The 21,602-nt window shown below is 44.3% G+C and overlaps 1 protein-coding gene across 1 annotated transcript; it reads right to left on the bottom strand.

Annotated features, from left to right (window-relative positions):
* Positions 1 to 302: 302 nt before the first annotated feature.
* On the bottom strand, positions 303 to 10,010 carry ggt5a (gamma-glutamyltransferase 5a). The gene is made up of 12 exons (XM_021605770.2): positions 9,634 to 10,010; positions 6,966 to 7,093; positions 6,756 to 6,851; positions 3,691 to 3,877; positions 3,305 to 3,465; positions 2,937 to 3,083; positions 2,583 to 2,713; positions 1,860 to 2,044; positions 1,619 to 1,710; positions 1,381 to 1,487; positions 1,019 to 1,129; positions 303 to 830 (listed from the first exon to the last, which is right to left on the bottom strand). Exons 1-12 carry the CDS (start codon positions 9,798 to 9,800, stop codon positions 684 to 686), a joined length of 1,659 nt encoding a protein of 552 aa, XP_021461445.1. The 5' UTR covers positions 9,801 to 10,010; the 3' UTR covers positions 303 to 683.
* Between the last annotated feature and the right edge of the window lie 11,592 nt (positions 10,011 to 21,602).

Raw genomic sequence — 21,602 nt, 5'->3', positions numbered from 1 at the left:
GATCGATGTGTACGACAGCATGTTCCAGTTCCTGCCAATATCCAGCAACTTCGCACAGCCATTGAAGAAGAGTGGGACAATATTCCACAGGCCACAATCAACAGCCTGATCAACTCTACGCAAAGGAAATATGTCACACTGGCTGCATGAGGCAAATGGTGGTTTTCTGCCCTTTCTTTTTTTTAAGGTATCTGTGACCAACAGATGCATATGTATTCCCATTCATGTGAAATTCATAGATTAGAGCCTAATGAAATCATTTCAATTTACTGATTTCCATGTAAGAACTATAACACAGTAAAATCTTTGAAATTGTTGTGTTTATATTTTTGTTCAGTGTACATTATTAAGTACATACATTCCAGTACTGGAATGATATCCAGTAAGTTCTAGAAAAAGGGATGGGGAAGAGAAGACAGGACAGATCTAGCATTCAATCATCCTCTACATTACAATGAAATACAGTATGCTCCTATTTGTGACTCAATATCAGAGGTTGCTGTTCAACACGTTGCCTGTTGATACTGTAGTAAATGGGATGAGAAGCATATACTGTTTGCACAACCACATTTTGTCTGAGGCATAACCAGAACCATGTTTTTGCTATAGCTACAGTAGCTCTATATTGACAGTTGGAATACTATCTACATATATCCAGAGTCAGTGACCAACAGTCTGGAAGACTAATAACCAGCTGCCTTGCCCATCTTTCTGGAATCTGAAACGGCTTGGATGCAACCGATGTCCTTCTCTACAGCATTGACCACGTTGTAGAAGTACTTTTGATCTTCCACCGTGTGCCCAAAATTCTTCAGATCCTCCACCACAGCCTTAGGGAGAGAGGAAGAAAGTGCTAGGAACAGGAGTACAGACACACTGAAGTATGAGAACACTGCATATGGAAACCTGTGAATACTACATTCTCCGATGTGTAAATCTGTGAAAGACCAACAATATTCTTCAGAAACATAACTGAATACTTCTTTAATCGTTGAGTGCCCATGATGTGTGGTGTTACCTTGTCAAAGTCAGGTTCAAACTTCAGTGCGTTTTTGGAATCCACAAACACAACGGGAGCAGCGATGGCCTCCTCCAGACTCTTCCCAAACCACAGGTGGTTCATGAGGGTCTGGGAGAGAGACAGACATACGAGACCATGAGGAGGAAGACTGCTAATACTGTGACTGTGTGTGGACTTAAAGTGAATGTTACCATGGCGGTGTGTTTAAGGTACAGAGTGTTTTAGAAAACATACAGTAAAATATTGGTCACACAGTAGATTTATGAACATTAGGTGAGTTTTGGTGTTATTCAGGTATTTGTTATTTGATTACACAAAGTATATGTTGATCAAATATAGTTGTTACCATGGTCACTTACCAAGGCCATCCCTGTGGTGATCATGCTGCCACCTGACCCGCCAATCACCAGAGTCTTATACTTGGACTGCAGGACAACAGGGGACATGGAGGAGGGAGGCTGCTCACCTGCAAGCCAAACCATAAAACAAATCATCAAGGAGAGGCTACAAAAGCAAATGAAATGTCCAAGAAACTATCAGTTTATTTTACAGCCACCCTTACAAACACTCAGGAAATATTTTGGGAGGTCACATTACCTGCAACAATGTGATCTGCCTTCCCACAGAAATCTGCCAACTCATTATTGAGGATGACACCAGTTTTAGGGGAGAACACTCTGGATCCAAACCTGAGTGAAGGGAAAGATATTTGACAAGTCATTGTGTGAATTGTGAATGTTACATGGTTATACATAGCTAATGACAATTATACATTGCTGACATAGCCCTAATGATGATTATTGTTATGATTCTACACAGCGCATAACATTTGACTCACATGTGATTGATAGTGCTGGTAACAGAGACGGCAGTTCCATCCTCAGCTATCACAGACACATGTGTGGTGCCCATGGTGTCCAGGTATGGAGCGATGTTGTAGTACTGAGCATCATGGGTCTCATTACTGCTGATCATGGCCCTGAAGTGGTCAGCAAACTGCTGCTCAGTGAACTTCAATGCTCTCTGGACAAAATAAGTAAATAGACCTTGATCAGGCAGGTTGGAGTTACAGCATACTGTATATTGCATTACAGTAGCAACTCTACTTAGCCACTTCCCATTTCATCCTCCTATCTTATCATGCAGAATGCATGGTTTGCTGTTTTGTGTGTGAGTGATTTGAAAAGCAGGTGTTTGCCCTGAGGCATGGCTGCAGACTCATGTGACCCCATGGAGTTAGACACCTATGTGTATACAGCCATGTCTCAGGTCTAGCAGGTTTGCAGAGATGAGGCATCTTTTGAACAATTTGTGAAAGAAGCACATGAATATCTGATCATGGTAGGGATGGAAAGTCATTTCAGACTGGAGCACAGCTAAGCTGGCATCAGTAATAGCTGATGCTGCACCCTCCATAATTATCCCTTGTGGCTCAACATGACCCTGAGAGTACTCTGTTGGGATAAAACAGCACTTAGATCATTAAAGATTTACGAGCACCCAGGTCTTGACCTATACTATGTCATGATTTCCTATACGCCTGGAGTCTTGTGGAACTTACTGGTTCTGAGTTGAAATGTGGATCACGGATGTACTTCCTCAGTCCGTTAGAAAATTTACATGCTTCGATGTAGCGTTGGTAGGTGAGAGTCTTTTGTTTTCCCATCAGAGAAGCTGAGTTTAGGGGGTATTCTATAGGAAAATGGAAATGTAGGAAAATGTAATAAGGAGGTGGGTTTTCTGCCAGTTTTCTGGTCTCAGGATGCTTTCAATCGTAAATGTTTTACAATCAATTTCAGTTAACCCAAATACTGTATCAATAAGCTAACGATTACTTATATGCTCTAAATAAGAGCATGTCAGTGTTATATGGGTCCATCTTAAAATGAAAAAAAAAATGATATTCAATTCCAACCTTTCATGATGTTGAGGATAAAGCTGAGGATAGCGCCTCCTGATGGGGGTGGGGGGAAGTGCATCTGGTACTCTCCTAGAGGAATGGTCCATGCATCTGTCACAGTCACTTTAAACAATTCCAGGTCCTTCATGGATAGTGTTCCACCTAAAATACAGTTACAAGACAGCAAAAACGTAAATTTAAATATATTGATGAGTTAATCAGCACTCCAAATGCCTATACATACCACAGGCACATTATAATTTGGGTGTGATCAATGTGAATGCATTAGAAACTTGCAGCTTCCTTGTAATTAAATATATTTGCTGTAAAGCAATGCCACAATAAGGAAGAGAGGTGATTATCAATAATGGAATTTGGTGTACCTGCTTCTTTTATGTCGCGGATTAAATCCTCTGCTACTTTTCCAGTGTAAAAAGCATCTGCCCCTTGGTTTGCAATGATCTCCAATGTGTCAGCCAATTTTTCAAACTTCACAGTGTCTCCAACCTTCAGCAGGTTTCCATTCTTATCTAGAAACAACTGACTACAGCTCAAATATTATTTTCTTGCAATGTGGTGACAGAATGATGGCTTGACATTTGCTCTCTTGAAATACTTTTCATGTTATACATCCACACATCTAGGACTCATCATACTGTTTTATTGTCTCACTCTAGGGTGGGCTTTATGAGTTGGATTCCTCCAGTCATTTAGGGTCAATGTTGCTCTTACCATAATGTTAAGTCTTTAAGATCAGGGTGGTTCTTACCGTACTGGTAGGGTCTCATCCGTGTTGATCAGTGGGATAAAGCGGCCCAGGACCTGGGGTACAGGGAAACCCTCTCTGGCCAGCTTGATGGTGGGATGGAAGAGGCTGGCCCATGGGAGTTTCCCAAACAACCTGTGGGCCTGCTCATACCCACGGATCTCTCCAGGGACACCAATCCATTGGCTGCCTGGAACCAGGAGTGTGGGTGGGGGAAATCAGACTTTTTTTCTAGACACTTTTCGCTCTCTCGAAACTGTCTTCGGTCACAGTCACGGTATATTTTATATCCCTGAGATTGCTATCACTTACTGATTATAGCTTGTTTGTCCACTTTCATAAGTATAAGTCAATTTGGTGTTTGCCTTTTAACATTAACAACATTTTTGAAAAACAAACTTTGAATGGAGTAAACATTGTTTAAGCCTTTCATGAGTTGATTTTCTTTAGGGATTTTGCTAAGCCATTACATTTCGACTGGCATGGTAATACATAATATTTTGCGGAAGATTTCTCTTTTTGTGTTTACAAATGAAGATGAACATTTTCAATAAAGTTTATGTTAATTCATATATATATATATATATATATATATATATATATATATATATATATATATATATATATATATATATATATATATATATATATATATATATATATATATATATATATATATATATATATGTATGTATGTATGTATGTATGTATGTATGTATGTATGTATGTATGTATGTATGTATATATATATATATATATACACACATACATTTACACAGTGCCTTGCGAAAGTATTCGGCCCCCTTGAACTTTGCGACCTTTTGCCACATTTCAGGCTTCAAACATAAAGATATAAAACTGTATTTTTTTTGTAAAGAATCAACAACAAGTGGGACACAATCATGAAGTGGAACGACATTTATTGGATATTTCAAACTTTTTTGACAAATCAAAAATTGAAAAATTGGGCGTGCAAAATTATTCAGCCCCCTTAAGTTAATACTTTGTAGCGCCACCTTTTGCTGCGATTACAGCTCTAAGTCGCTTGGGGTATGTCTCTATCAGTTTTGCACATCGAGAGACTGACATTTTTTCCCATTCCTCCTTGCAAAACAGCTCGAGCTCAGTGAGGTTGGATGGAGAGCATTTGTGAACAGCAGTTTTCAGTTCTTTCCACAGATTCTCGATTGGATTCAGGTCTGGACTTTGACTTGGCCATTCTAACACCTGGATATGTTTATTTTTGAACCATTCCATTGTAGATTTTGCTTTATGTTTTGGATCATTGTCTTGTTGGAAGACACATCTCCGTCCCAGTCCCAGGTCTTTTGCAGACTCCATCAGGTTTTCTTCCAGAATGGTCCTGTATTTGGCTCCATCCATCTTCCCATCAATTTTAACCATCTTCCCTGTCCCTGCTGAAGAAAAGCAGGCCCAAACCATGATGCTGCCACCACCATGTTTGACAGTGGGGATGGTGTGTTCAGGGTGATGAGCTGTGTTGCTTTTACGCCAAACATAACGTCTTGCATTGATGCCAAAAAGTTCAATTTTGGTTTCATCTAACCAGAGCACCTTCTTCCACATGTTTGGTGTGTCTCACAGGTGGCTTGTGGCAAACTTTAAACTACACTTTTTATGGATATCTTTAAGAAATGGCTTTCTTCTTGCCACTCTTCCATAAAGGCCAGATTTGTGCAATATACGACTGATTGTTGTCCTATGGACAGAGTCTCCCACCTCAGCTGTAGATCTCTGCAGTTCATCCAGAGTGATCATGGGCCTCTTGGCTGCATCTCTGATCAGTCTTCTCTCCTTGGATGAGCTGAAAGTTTAGAGGGACGGCCAGGTCTTGGTAGATTTGCAGTGGTCTGATACTCCTTCCATTTCAATATTATCGCTTGCACAGTGCTCCTTGGGATGTTTAAAGCTTGGGAAATATTTTTGTATCCAAATCTGGCTTTAAACTTCTTCACAATAGTATCTCGGACCTTCCTGGTGTGTTCCTTGTTCTTCATGATGCTCTCTGCGCTTTTAACGGACCTCTGAGACTATCACAGTGCAAGTGCATTTATACGGAGACTTGATTACACACAGGTGGATTGTATTTATCATCATTAGTCATTTAGGTCAACATTGGATCATTCAGAGATCCTCACTGAACTTCTGGAGAGAGTTTGCTGCACTGAAAGTAAAGGGGCTGAATAATTTTGCACGCCCAATTTTTCAGTTTTTGATTTGTTAAAAGAGTTTGAAATATCCAATAAATGTCATTCCACTTCATGATTGTGTCCCACTTGTTGTTGATTCTTCCCAAAAAAATACAGTTTTATATCTTTATGTTTGAAGCCTGAAATGTGGCAAAAGGTCGCAAAGTTCAAGGGGGCCGAATACTTTTGCAAGGCACTGTATATATATATATATATCAACCTGATTAGTGGTATTAAAAACAAAGCCAACTGACTGGCTGTTCACTGTGTGTGCTCTTGGCTTACAGCACACAGCAACATGCTGCTTAAAAGGTCCACAGGACCCTTTTGTCTTGTTCGGTGCATTTATACATCACATTTTATTGAAAGGGGGAGAAATCAAAAGGAAGCAGCAAAACCATCTGCCTCACAGTGAGAGGAGAACCAGAAGCAGGCTGGCATTTGCAGACAGCCTGTCAGAATGGAGGCAGGCTTTATGAATGAAACAGGCCAATGGAGGAGGGTACCAGGGGCGTTTCACATGTCTGAACAGGTCTGAACAGGAGTCTGGGGTCTGGATGTGACTGTACTAGCTCTCAATGTCATCATTAAATAAGGACTTTATACCAAAGAATGAAAATCCTTGCTTATAAACCAGCATAGTCGGCTTGTCGCTTGACAGACAGCTTTAATCAGCAAGATCAAGCTGCCCCAGGATTACTGGAGTTCAACAGAATTCCCACCTTGATGCCAACAGGAAAGAAAGCTCGAACAACAAGAAAAACAGCTCCCACCGTAAAGCGGAAGGACATGCGTTTTGACTACAAAAACAAGTCAAGAAAGACAACGTTCATGTTCACTCATTTTCACTACAAATACCTGTCATCATTTGGAAGGTGTGTGGGCATCCACTCAGTAGATCAGGGTTAAACTCCTGAGGGACAGTCTCTCTTGAATTGATGATTTTAACCTTGCCTTTGAAATAAACAAATGTACATGACATGAAAGTTTTTATCTCCCCCCCCTCTGTGACTTTAACATTTGGATGTCTGTGTGGTATCTCATAGCAGGGGGATGAAGTGTCCTTACCGCTACTGTCCATCACCGTGAATATGGACCCTCCGCCAATGCCCATACTTTGCGGGTTTATGACAGAGGTGCACAGTAATGCAGCAATGGCTCCATCTACTGCCGATCCTCCTCTCTGCAGGATATCTCTGGATGGGGGTTTACATAGCATGTAGTGAGCCTGGCTATTTGTCTGTCTCGATGTGGACTGTGCAATAATACTAAGAACCACTAGGCTATAATTAAATTAATCTGATAGCTTCAAACCTCACTGTAGATGTATAGCCTCAGTAAAATCTGCTAAGTACTGGATATATACTGTAGCTATGAATGCAAATGCATGTTCATTTCATTTCTTAAAGTTCAGACAATACATAGATACACAAAAAGGTAGTTGCATAGCTGGTGTTGTGTCAGCGATTATATAGTTGATAACTGAATTGTTTCAATGAGCCCTTTGTTTCATCTGGTAGGCTGTTTGATTCAGTGTCCTCCGTCTCTGTACAACCCTGTGTGGTTGAACCAGTGAGAGCTGGTCAAACCTTTAGCTTTTTGCAATTCTCAGTGCAGGTGGTACATAAAGCCCTGAAATCCTTAGATCAGAGAAAGCCTGCGGGTCCTGATCTTCTTGATTTTTAAATCTGGCAGCTGATTTCATAGCTGAACCACTTACATATCTGTTCAATCTAACCCTGGAATGTAATGAAATTCCAAAGATCTGGAAATCAGCATTTGTCCTATCACTTTTAAAAAAGGGGGAGATCCAACTCTTTTAAATAATTATATATAAGCATAGCACAATTACAGCAGCCATGAAGGTTTTAAATGATATCACTGAAGCCCTTGACAAAAAACAGCACTGTGTCTCACTTTTTATTGATCTCTCTAAGGCTTTTGATACAGTTGATCATGCTATACTGAGGCAGAAATTGTCGAGTGTAGGTCTTTCGGAGCATGCAGTTGCATGGTTTGCTAACTATCTGTCTAATATAACTCAGTGCACTCAATTTGATGGGCTCATATCTGTTAAATTGTCTGTCTGTAATGATGTGCCCCAGGGCTCTGTACCTGGTCCCCTCTTATTCCCTATTTACATAAATAATTTAGACAAAAATGTGGAAAATGCTCAACTGATGATACTGTTATTTATTGTTGTGCCTCGTCTCTCACAAAAGCTTTCCAGAACTTGCAAACTGCTTTTCAACATACCTTGTGTCAATTGAAGCTTATCCTCAATACTGACAAAACTAAACAAATTGTGTTTTCTAAAGCAAGAAATATATCTCTGATATATATTTCACCTATTACTACCTGTCGGGGCAATGAGATTTGAATTTTAATTGATGATGGCCTCTCTTTTAAATTGCATAATCAACAACTTTCAAAAAAATTGAAGCTGAAGTTGGGATTTTATTTTAGGAATAATGCTTCTTTTGAAGCCAGAAGGAGGCTAGTATCAGCTACATTTATGGCTTTACTAGACTATGGGGATATTTTATATATGAATGCTTCTGCTCAGTGTTTGAGATCAATTGACACCCTTTACCATGGCACATTAAGATTGATTTCAAACTGCAAAACACTTACCACCACTGCACTTTGTATACCAGGGTTGGCTGGCCTTCTCTAGCCATTTTGGGTTTACTACCATTTTATTTGGGCATTTTTATTGTTCAGAAATGTGGTGGGTACTCTCTTCGTTCGCAGGACATTATCCTGATAACTGTTCCAAATGTCCGAACTGAATTTGGTAAAAAGGGCTTTTGTGTACTCTGGCCATCGGCTTGGAACGTCTTACAAAATACTTTTAAACTGGATGAACTTGTCCCGATTGGTGCTTTTAAATCACTGATGAACGATTTTGAGACTGATTCCCTGACCTGGCAATGTTTTTAATTTGCTGTTTTATGATTTTGTTATACTCTTGTGAATTCCATGGTTTTTACTAGATAACATGAAAAGCTACAAGTAGTCTGTCTGTAATTGTGTAATTTTTTATTTCACCTTTATTTAACCAGGTAGGCTAGTTGAGAACAAGTTCTCATTTGCAACTGCGACCTGGCCAAGATAAAGCATAGCAGTGTGAACAGACAACACAGAGTTACACATGGAGTAAACAATGACTTGGTGCTGCCTATCTTGGCCAGGACGCTCTTGAAAAAAAGAAATTTCAAATCTCAATGAGCCCTTCCTGGTTAAATAAAGGTTCAATATAAAAAAAAAAAACTGCCTATTTACATTTCTCAACAATAAGCTACTGACCAGTGCAGATGAGAGGGTAGAAGGAGGCCACATTTTTCATTAAACTGGTAGGCAAGATAGGCAGTAAATCCTAACGTATGAATAACCAAAGTTAGTGATTAGGGTTCAACTTTATCTACTCAAGACTCTGCGCTTGACGAACGCACATACATATCCGCACCGGACAGCTCCTTTTCTCGGCTATTTAACAGTGAGTGACATTGCCCGTGTTAGAGCCTGAGGAACTGTTTTGACTTTAAGGATTGTCCATTCCTAACATTTGATTAAGTCTAAATTGTACGCTCTATGCGACTGTGCCATTTTTGTTTTTGGAAAACTTGACCATAATACATTTGTCAAATAAATGAATACCAGTTACACCACCTCTACAATACTATAATCCACTGTAGCCTACCTAGGGGTAAACGGATAAACAGTAAACACTTACCGTCCAATCTTTGAGCATATTTCCGAGTCTGCGGCTACAGCTGCGCTTCTAAAGACCCCTTCCGTACAATTTTGCTTGGCGAATGCAGTGCATAAAATAATTATCCCAATCGCGCTCACTAGCGTTAAAGCTATACACGTGTATATTCTTGCTTTAGACCTGGCCATTGCTTGTTTTTTCAGTCCACTCTTATAATTGCGGCGGCGTCCAAAACTTTTGTCACCATGTCCTTACTCCGAACGCAGATGGACAGGCAAACTCCTCCTCTTTGACATTGTTCATAGGAGTCACAGGAGAAGATGTTTAGGATAAAACTCGTAGGTTGTTAAATCATACCCATGTCAGCAATGCTCTGGTCCAATGTAGGTAGGGTCATAGCATAATGCGTGGGCGGAGCCCAGAGGAATTATGGAACAGTGGCTCGTGTTATCATACCTGGGGGAACTGAGCACCTCCTTGCAATGATGGGCAGTTAGGCTATGCAGTAACTGTCTTAAACATAGCCTAACTGGCCAACATTACTCGTAAGTATAGTTCAGACAGTAGGAAAAACAATAACTATGGGCTTATACTGCTAACCACCTTTGCACAGATTACCACCAGCGATTCCACCAAGTATTAGCCCAGAGCCGGCCCTAGCTTTTTGGGGGCTCTAAATGAGATTTAGTTGGGGGCCCTGTCATGCCAAATAATGTCCCCTGTACTTCACAATGGAATTCGATAAACTATTAGCGTCCGTTGCCATATCAACGCTGTGATAACCTAATGATTAGAATTTTGGAGATCATTATGGCCTAAATGACGTTCGTTTCATCATCGCTATGCAAAAAAGGCTGGTTTCCGTGAGAATTCCGCTGTTTAAAAACCTCTTAAAGGATCCGACCCTTTTTTCCCATTTTTGCCTAAAACGACATACCCAAATCCTGTAGCTCAGGACCTGAAGCAAGGATATGCATATTCTTGATACCATATGAAAGGAAACACTTTGAAGCTTGTGGAAATGTGAAATTAATGTAGGAAAATATAAAACAGATCTGGTAAAAGATAATACAAAGAAAAAAACATGCAGGTTTTTTTTGTACCATCATCTTTGAAATGCAAGAGAAAGGCCATAATGTATTATTCCAGCCCAGGCATCGTTTTGATTTTGGCCACTAGATGGCAGCCATTAACCATTGCATATCTGTTCAAAATGTTGTATAAAGGCTGCCCAAATGTGCCTAATTGATTTATTAATACATTTTCAAGTTCATAATTGTGCACTCTCCTCAAACAATATCATGGTCTTCTTTCACTGTAATAGCTACTGTAAATTGGACAGTGCAGTTAGATGAACAAGAATTTAAGCTTTCTTGTAAGCTTTCCATGTCTTAAACATTGCTACGTTTCGGAAATGGCAAAGAACGTGTAATTTGTTTGACACATTAAAGTTACATAAAGTCATACCCTGATGAAGACAGCTTGGCTGTCGAAATGTTGGTATTACATTTTTGCATCTGAGCTCCAAGAGTGTGCGGCTCTCTTTTATTTTCACATTAAAGTTACATACCTTACAGATCACAAAGTCAGCTAATTTCCACTCCATTCATATGCAAATCTATTTGATTCATACACTGGCTTGTCTGGCTGTCATGTGTTTATTTTAAACTGCCTTTCACTAATCTACACTGAAATAATATCATTTCAAGTAGTCTTCTGTTATGATTTTTAAAAAAATGGATCTTGCATAGCTCATTAGTACACCCTTGTGGTTGAATATATATGTATCTATTGTAGATCCTAGGAAACAACAATGAATAATGTGGAGCAAATAAATACAATCAAAGGATAACTTACAATAATGAACACCTTGTAAAACAGCTGTGAAAACCTACCAGGAAATATTTAAGATTTTAACACATAAACTTTGATCGTTTTTGGTACAATTGTGTCATTCATTTATTTTCACAGATTTGTTGTGCACTCAGATGGCAATCATAGACAAAAATACTGAATTCAGGTGTCTGGAATATAGAGGAGGTGGTTGCGAGATTCTGCCTGTCACTTGTTCTCAACAGGCAGCCAGTCTCAGAAGGGAGACTTGAAGAGGGAGACTGCAAAGTCCAGGCACTGCTGCTCTCTTTGTTTTGAGTGTTTGCAGTGCTAGTGTTTTTAGTTCATCTGTGTATCTCACATATTATGTGCTCGGTATGATAGAGCAGATTATTTTAGCAGATAATGACAACATGTCAACAACTGTAGCTGTAGATGATGTAATGAAAAGTTGGAGGGTGGTTGGTAATGGAGGACATCAGGTAGATCCACGTCTGGGTGTTAGGCAGAACCCCTAGGTCCAGGAGAACAGGAGCAGAGTTAAAGGGAAAAGGGTAGGAGACAGAGACTTAAACAAGAAAACACACAAGTTACACTTTACTGTGAGAAAATTGTAGCTGGTGATTTTAACAAGACGAATCTGAAAACAAGGCTCCCTAAATTCTATCAGCATATCGATTGTGCAACCAGGGCTGGCAAAACCCTAGATCATTGTTATTCTAACTTCAGCGACGCATATAAGACCCTCCCCTGCCCTCCTTTCGGAAAAGCTGACCACGACTCCATTTTTTTGCTTCCAGCCTATAGACTAAAACAGGAAGCTCCCGTGCTCAGGTCTGTTCAACGCTGGTCCGACCAATCGGGTTGCACGCTTCAAGATTGCTTCGATCACGTGGACTGGGATATGTTTCGCATTGCGGCGAACAACAACATTGATGAATACGCTGATTCGGTGAACGGGTTTATTAGCAAGTGCATCGGCGATGTTGTACCCACAGCGTCTATTAAACATTCCCAAACCAGAAACCGTGGATGGATGGCAGCATTCGCGCAAAACTGAAAGCGCGAACCAATGCTTTTAATCAGGGCAAGGTGACCGGTAACATGACCGAATGCAAACCGTGTAGCTATTCCCTCTGCAAGGCAATCAAACAAGCTAAGCGTCAGAGTAGAGTCGCAATTCAACAGCTCAGACACGAGAGGTATGTGACAGGGTCTACAGTCAATCACGGACTATAAAAGGAAAACCAGCCCCGTCGAGGACCAGGATATCTAGCTCCCAGACAGACTAAACAACTTCTTTGCTCGCTTTTAGGACAAAAAAAGTGCCAATGACACGGCCTGCTACCAAAACCTGCAGGCTCTCCTTCACTGCAGCTGACGTGAGCAAAATATTTAAACGTGTCAACCCTCACAAGGATGCAGGCCCAGACGGCATCCCCAGTCGCGTCCTCAGAGCATGCGCAGACCAACTGGCTGGTGTCTTTACGGACATATTCAATCAATCCTTATTCCAGTCTGCTGTCCCCACATGTTTCAAGAGGGCCACCATTGTTCCTGTTCCCAAGAAAGCTAAGGTAACTGAGTTAAATGTCTACCGCCCCGTAGCACTCACTTCCATCATCATGAAGTGCTTTGAGAGACTAGTCAAGGACCATATCACCTCCACCCTACCTAACACCCTTGACCCACTCCAATGCTGATCCTCAACACTAGGGCCCCACAAGGGTGCGTTCTCATCCCTCTCCTGTACTCCCTGTTCACCCACGACTGAGTGGCCACGCACGCATCCAACTCAATCATCAAGTTTTCAGATGACACTACAGTGGTAGGCTTGATTACCAACAATGACGAGATGGCCTACAGGGGTGAGGGCCCTCGGAGTGTTGTGTCAGGAAAATAACCTCACACTCAACGTCAACAAAACAAAGGAGATGATCGTGGACTTCAGGAAACAGCAGAGGGAGCACCCCCCTATCCACATCGACGGGACAGTAGTGGAGAGGGTAGTAAGTTTTAAGTTCCTCGGCATACACATCACGGACAAACTGAAATGGTCCACCCACACAGACAGCGTGGTTAGGAAGGCAAAGCAGCGCCTCTTCAACCTCAGGAGGCTGAAGAAATCCAGCTTGTCACCAAAAACACTGACCAACTTTTACAGATGCAGAATCGAGAGCATCCTGTCGGGCTTTATCACCGCCTGGTACGGCAACTGCTCCGCCCATAACTACTCCAGAGGGTAGTGAGGTCTGCACAACGCATCACCAGGGGCAAACTACCTGCCCTCCAGGACACCTACACCATCCGGTGTCACAGGAAGACCAAAAAGATCATCAAGGACAACAACCACCCGGCCACTGCCTGTTCACCCCGCTATCATCCAGAAGGCGAGGTCAGTACAGGTGCATCAAAGCAGGGACCGAGAGACTGAAAAAGAGCTTCTATCTCAAGGCCATCAGACTGTTAAACAGCCATCACTAACATTGAGTGGCTGCTGCCAACATATTGACTCAACTCCAGCCACTTTAATAATGGAAAATTGATGTAATAAATGTATCACTAGCCACTTTAAACAATGCCACTTTATATAATGTTTACATACCCTACATTGCTCATCTCATATGTATATACTGTACTCTATACATTCTACTGCATCTTGCCATCTTGATGTAATGTATCACTAGCCACTTTAAACAATGCCACTTTTATATGTTTACATACCCTACATTACTCATCTCATATGTATATACTGTACTCTAAATCACCCACTGCATCTTGCCTATGCCGTTCCATACCATCACTCATTCATATATTTTTTAATGTACATATTCTTATTCATTCCTTTACACTTGTGTGTATAAGGTAGTTGTTGTGAAATTGTTAGGTTAGATTACTCGTTGGATATTACTGCATTGTTGGAACTAGAAGCACAAGCATTTCGCTACACTCGCATTAACAACTGCTAACCATGTGTATGTGACAAATAAAATTTGATTTGATGTTATGGATTAGTGCAGTGTTATAAGTAGGAGATATGTACTTTTCAACACTACCTCATGCTGGTTCCCCTCCGACTCAGAGCACAGAGAATCAGACTGATCCGAACTCACTGGTTCTGGTGGACAGGATTCCTCCTGGGGGTCAGATGTTGAAAATGTCCACCATCGCCTTGGAGGTGGCCTCGCAAGTCTCATTCTTGATAGGTATCATACAAAATGAAATTCATAATATAACAGATATAATAGAATGTGATTGAAAGGTTATTTCACTTGCCCAGCTGTCCACCTCCTTGACAATTCCCCGTCAGAAGAAACGTATGTTGGTTTTGCCAATCATGCGCTTCACTCTGAAATGGCCAGCATGCATCTCGGTCAGCACATCCTCCTTAGTAAAAATCACACTCCTGTGTAGCTTTCCATCCTTCCTCGGTAGGTATATATGATTGCCTAACAAGTTGGAAGAGAAGAGTTGTTGAAATAAGTCTAAGTACATTTGCACTGCTGTCTTTCTCTCTCTGTTACTCTCTCCCCATCATTCTCTCTGTCTGTCTTCTACTCTCGTCCCACCTCTCTCTCTTTCTCACCTCCCCCCAGCGAAGACATCTAGTTGGGTGCATTTGGAATTACCATAATTGCTGACACCTATCCTTTTTATTGATCAGGTTTAACTTATAGCTATAAATATAAGAAATATAACTATTACAGTGGAGGCTGCTGAGGGGAGGACGGCTCATAATAATGACTGGAATGGAGTCAATTGAATGGTAACAACCACATGGAAACCACGTGTTTGATACCATTGCATTTACTCCATATTATGAGCCATCCTCCCCTCAGCAGCATCCACTGAACTATATGTATAGCTAGCAAATAGCTAACATTAGATGGAAAATGGTTGTTGAAAAATGGTTGTACATAGCTAAATCCGTCCAGTTATCTGCTTAACATTAGCCTAAATTGTGAATTTCTCTGAATGTTGCACCTCTTGTCGAGATCAGTGTGTCACTTTGCAGGTAAGACCCAGATGCAGACAATGTTGAATTAACAACAGTTTATTAATCAAACAGGAGCAGGCAAAAGGCAGGTCAAGGGCAGGCAGAGGTCAGTAATCAAGATAGGTGGGGCAAAGGTACAGGACGACAAGCAGGCTTAGACAGAATGGTCAATAATCCAGAAAGGTGGGGCAAAGGTACAGGACGGCAGGCAGGCTCAGGGTCAGGGCAGGCAGAATGGTCATCACCGGGAAAACTAGGAAACAGAAACAATCGAGAGACATGAGCAGAGGGGAAAACGCTGCTAGGCTTGACGAAACAAAACGACCTGGCAACAGGCAAACATAGAACACAGGCATAAATACACAGGGGATAATGGGGAAGATGGGCGACACCTGGAGGGATGTGGAGACAATCACAAAAACAGGTGAAACAGATCAGGGTGTGACAGTACCCCCCCCTCTAGGTGCGCCACCTGGCGTCCTACCTGGGCACATACCAGGTTGACTGGGGTGCCGGCGTTGGAAATCCGTGATGAGGCCTGGGTCCAGGATGTCCCTGGCGGGGACCCAGCACCTCTCCTCCCAGTCAACCAGGTACTAGAACCCCCTGCCCCGAGGATGAACATTCAGGAGACGCCTGACAGTGTACGCCGGTTGGCAGTCAATGAGACAGGGGAGAGGGGTTGGCCAGGAAACAGGAGACAAAGGGCTGTAACATGGGTTTAACTCTGGACACATGAAAGGTAGGATGCATACAAAGGGTAACAGAAGACAAACAGCAGAGGGGTTAATGACTTTGGAGATGGGAAATGGGCCGATAAACCGGGGGGAGAGTTTGCAGGATTCCACCTGGAGGGGCAGATCCCAGGTAGACAGCCATACCTTCTGCCCTAGCCGATGCCGGGGTCCGGTGGCGATCTGCTTGTCGTCGATACCTGGAGGTGGTCTTTAGGAGAGCTGACCGGGCTCTCCTCCAGGTACGACGACAGCGGTGGACAAGCATTTGGGCAGAAGGTATGCCAACCTCTTCTTCCTACTCAGGAAAGAGTGGGGGATGATACTCCAGGGAACACTCAAAAGGTAATAGGCCCGTGGCAAGGCAGGGAAGGGTTGTGGGCGTATTTGACCCACACAAGCTGCTGGCTCCAGGTGGTGGACTTGACAGAGACCAGGCAGTGCAGAGTAGTCTCTAGGTCCTGGTTGGCTTGCTTTGACTGGCCGTTAGACTGGGGGTGGAACCCGGAGAACAGGCTGGCTGACAACCCAATGAGGGTGCAGAACGCCTTCCAGACCTGGGACAAGAACTGAGGACCCCGGTCGGAGACCATGTCTACTGGTAGACCATGTATCTGGAAGACGTGCTGCACCATGAGCTGGGCCGTGTCTTTGGCAGAGGGTAATTTGGCGAGAGGAATGAAGTGGTCGGTTCTGGAATACCACCATGGTCAGGATGGCGGTGTTTCCATCAGACGGGTGAAGACCAATGACAAAGTCTAGGGAGATGTGAGACCAGGGGTGGTGAGGGACAGACAGAAGTTGGAGGAGACCAGCCGGAGCTTTCCAAGTAGTCTTGTTCTGTGCACAAACCGTGCAAGCGGCGATGAATGCTGACACGTCAAGGACCATAGTAGGCCACCAAAAGCGTTGTCGCACAAAAGCCAGGGTCTGACGGGAGCCCGGGTAGCAGGCAAGCCTGGAGGAGTGGGCCCACTCCAGGACTGAGGAGCGGATGGCGTCAGGAATGAACATCCGGTTATCAGGACCCCCCCCGGGGTTCGGCTGGGAACACTGCGCCTCACTGACCTGCTTCCCTATTCCCCAGCTGAGTGCCGTCACCAGGCACGAAGTGGGAAGGACGGTCTCGGGTTCTGGGGTAGTAGTCGTGTGGCTATAGCGGCGTGACAGTGCAACCGGCTTGACATTCTTGGATCCCGGCCAGTACGAGTGGGAGAAGTTGAACAGCAGGGCCCATCTAGCTTGCCTGGAATTGAGCCCCTTGGTGGTGCGGAGATACTCCAGGTTCTTGTGGTCGGTCCACACGATGAACGAATGTTCCGCCCCCTCCAGCCAGTGCCTCCATTCCTCCAATGCCATCCTTACCGTATGAAGCTAGCGATTCCCCACATCGTAATTCTTCTCCATGGCGTTGAGGTGATGGGAGAAAAAGGCGCAGGGATGTAGCTTGAGGTCCAGGGCAGAACACTGGGACAGGACAGCCCCCACTCCGACATCCGAAGCATCGGCCTCCACCACGAACTGACGGGATGGGTCAGATTAACCTAGATGGGAGGTGAAGCGATGTTTGAGGTCCCGGAATGCCCGGTCAGCAGCTGGAGACCACATGAACAGAACCTTGGGCGAGGTGAGTGCTGACAGGGGGGAAGCCAGGGTGCTGTAACCCCGAATAAAGCAGCGATAGAAGTTGGCGAACCCCAGGAAACGTTGCAGCTGCACCCTGGAAGTAGGCTGGGGCCAATCTACCACCGCTCTCACCTTCCCGGGATCCATTTGTACACTCCCTGCAGCAATGATGTAACCCAAAAAAGAGATGGTGGAGCGATGGAACTCGCACTTCTCTGCTTTTATAAACAGCTGGTTCTCCAGGAGGCTATGGAGATCATGCCGGATGTGAAACACATGTGCTTGGGTGGAGCGGGAGAAGACGAGGATGTCATCGAGGTATACAAAGACAAACCGGTTCAACATGGAGAACATCCTTAACCAGAGCCTGGAATACAGCAGGGGCATTGGTAAGGCCAAAGGGCATGACTATATACTCGTAGTGACCGCTGGCCATGTTGAAGGCTTCCACTGATCCCGTTCCCGTATTCGCACCAGGTGGTAGGCGTTCCGTAGATCCAGCTTGGAAAACACAGTGGCCCCCTGGAGCGGCTCGAAGGCTGAGGAGATGAGGGATAGCGGGTAGCGTTTTTTCACCGCTATGTCATTGAGACCCCGGAAGTCGATGCACGGGCACAGGGTCTTGCCCGTCTTCTCCATTGAACCCTGCACCAGCAGGAGAGGAAGAAGGACGGATGAATCCTGCAGCTATGGAGTCCCCAATGTAAGTCTCCATCGCCTTGGTCTCTGGTCTCGACAGAGATTACAGTCGTCCCCGGGGCGGAGTAGTGCTAGGGAGAAGGTCAATCCCGAAGTCATATGGTCGGTGGGGCAGAAGCGAAGTGGCCTGGAGGTCCTGGTGCCCCGCGGGAATGGAGGAGAGGTCCGGGGCAACTTCCGAGGCCCCAGGAAGACGTCCCGGGGAAGGTTGTGCTGACTTCAGGCAACGGGTGTGGCAGAATGGGCTCCAGCTCATAATGGCACCAGTAGACCAGTTAATGAGGGGATTGTATCGCTGGAGCCAGGAGAATCCCAATACCACGGGAATCTGAGGAGACTTAATGAGCAGGAACTGGATAGCCTCGCTGTGGTTCCCTGACACACGTAGGTTGATGGGAGTCTTGTTGTGGGTGACCCGGCCTATAGAGCGCCCATCCAGCGCCCAGAGAGGGGCTGAGTGGGGTTGCCCAGCTCGAAAGCCAGTGTAGAGTCCAAAAAGCTCTCATCAGCCCCAGAGTCGATGAGGACCCGGAGAGATTTTGACTGGTTTCCCCACAGCAGAATGGCATGAAACGGAGTGCGAGTCAGGGAAGAAGAAAAATTCTCCATAAGGCCCACCAGAGTACTCACTCCTACCGGTGAGCCTGGTCTTTTAATGAACAAGAGGACACAACAGACCATGAGTCCCAAAATACAAGCAACTCTTAGTGTTGAGCCTGTATAGCCGTTCCGCTGGTGACAACCCAGCTCTGCCTAGTTGCACAGGCTTGGGAAATGGTAACTTGGCAGTCTTCGGCGACTCTCAGGGAACCTCGGGTAGCCTCGGGTTCTCTCGGCAATGGGACCGTTGGGGACTTCCAGAATGCCTCGGAGGCGAGGTGGAATCCTTGGACCGACGAGCAAAATCAAATTTCCTCTCCCTCCGTCATTCCCGTAGTTGCCCATCAATCCCGATTGTCAAGGCGATAAGGGAATTGAGATACATTGGTAATTCCAGGGCTGCAAGCTCGTCCTTGACCTCTTCAGAGACTCCGTGTAGGAACATGTCGAACAGTGCTTCCTGGTTCCAGGCACTCTCAGCTGTTGACGTGCAGAAATCCACCGCGTAGTCTGCCACACTGTGGGAGTCCTGCCGAAGCTGGAATAGCTTCCGGGCAGCCTCTCTCCCGGAGAATGGGGCATCAAACACCTTCTTTGACCTTTCCCACGAACTCCTCCAGACTTACGCATATAGCCGGCTGTTGCTCCCATATAGCTGTAGCCCAGGCGAGCGCCCTCCCGGACATCAGCGTGATAAGGTACACTATCTCAGAGCGTTCCGAGAGGAAGGAGGAGGGCTGAAGCTCGAAGATGAGGCCACACTGAGCTAGAAACGCCCGACAGGTGCCCGGCTCTCCATTGAAGTGTTCCGGGGGAGGTAAGCGACGCTCCCGGGAAGTCGGAGTGACCGGTGAGGTGGCACTACTAGCCAAGTTACTGAGGGGCTGTGAGTTTACCGTCGTAGTAGGCTGCCTCCCAGCCAACCCGAAGAATTGCTCCAGCAAGATGTCCAACGCCAGGTCATGGCGTTCGGCTAAGGTGTGGACCACCTCCATAAGGCCACGAAGCAATTCCTCATGCCTACCAATGGTGGCTCCTTGGGAGGAGATGGCATTGTGCAGCTGGTCTGAGTCTGCTGGGACAGTCATGGTCAGTTCGTACTATCACGTTTCAGGTAAGACCCAGATGCAGACAACGTCAAAGTAACAGCAGTTTATTAATCGAACAGGGGCAGGCAAAAGGCAGGTCAAGGGCAGGCAGAGGTCAGTAATCCAGATAGGTAGGGCAAAGGCACAGGATGGCAGGCAGGCTCAGGGTCAGGGCAGGCAGAATGGTCAACACTGGGAAAACTAGGAAACAGGAACAATCGAGAGACAGGAGCAGAGGGGAAAAAGCTGGTAGGCTTGATGAAACAAAACAAACTGGCAACAGACAAACAGAGAACACAGGTATAAATACACGGGATAATGGGGAAGATGGGCGGCACCTGGACGGGGGTGGAGAAAATCACAAAGACAGGTGAAATAGATCAGGGTGTGACACAGTGGTGTCTTCATAGTAACGTTCCTTCACCCGGTTGGAAAGATAAATGGACATCTCCTCGAGGGATGCCGTTGAAGTGCAAGCTAACCTTACATACAAACAGAAAGCTGCAATAACAATTACAGTAACTTGCTTGCTAGCTAGCAGTCTACTGTAGTTGGCTAGCTGACTAGGCAGTTTGGGGTTTATAAGTACAGTAGCTAGCAACATCAATCTAAAAACAGTTTAAATTATATATTGTTATTTGTATTTATATAAAGACAAATACATGGTAAAGAAAGTGTTCTCTCCAGTCTTTTCAGTCCTCTAAAGCAGCAGGTAGTCAGCAGGTTGTCACCGTCAAAAACACCATCCTTGGAGAGCAATTCTGAGGTAATAATTTTGTGCAGGCTGAGCCAGCATTTATGCGGTCAAATAGAACTAGAACTGCCCGTGTCCTCCTTCCAAGCAACCAGCATACCAACCAGGAAGCTTTGGTTCATTACGTAATCCAGTCAGAATGTTTCAAGTTCTAGCAACAGCCCTAGCAACAGAAGCTAGAACTCATCGAATACCATTGTGATGTAGAGGGGGACACAATTTGGCATGACAGCCCCCCCACATTGTGGGCCAAACATTTAATTTAAGTTTTAAAGTTTATTTTCCTGCAATTCTACACGTTTTGCCATGGGGATTAGAGAAAATTTTGCAGTTTTAAAGCTAGCTTTCTGCAATTCTGCACATCTTGCCATAGGACTGAGAGAAGACAAACGTCCCCCCTGGGCACGTTTGTCACCGTTATAGTGCAATTCACATATTGTTTAGTATTGTGTTGTGTTGTGTAGTGGCTTTGCTGGCATGCATTTTACTTTTTTTTTTAAAGTTTGCCTCACCAAGATATATATGCTAAAATCGCCACTGGTGATTTATGATGATCAATGGGACGTCGGACTATCGCGTCTCAGCTTTTGTGGACTATTGCCAAGTTCATATGCTATTTGGAACTAGGAAACTCAGAAATGTCCGACTTGCTAACTACA

This window comes from Oncorhynchus mykiss, chromosome 6, assembly GCF_013265735.2.
Source record: "Oncorhynchus mykiss isolate Arlee chromosome 6, USDA_OmykA_1.1, whole genome shotgun sequence".
In the NCBI taxonomy this organism is placed as follows: Eukaryota; Metazoa; Chordata; class Actinopteri; order Salmoniformes; family Salmonidae; genus Oncorhynchus; species Oncorhynchus mykiss.
Note: the sequence above shows the minus strand (reverse complement) of the source record. Positions and strands in the feature narration are given on the sequence as shown.

Bases quoted from the DNA above. Each gene is read 5' to 3' on its own strand.
- ggt5a (XM_021605770.2), bottom strand. From the start codon at position 9,800: ATGGCCAGGTCTAAAGCAAGAATATACACGTGTATAGCTTTAACGCTA. The intron at 2,045-2,582 runs GTAAGTTCCACA...TATTTTGTCCAG, and splicing joins CACATTTCAACTCAGAACCA to AGAGCATTGAAGTTCACTGA. The intron at 1,711-1,859 runs GTGAGTCAAATG...CCCTTCACTCAG, and splicing joins ACCAGCACTATCAATCACAT to GTTTGGATCCAGAGTGTTCT.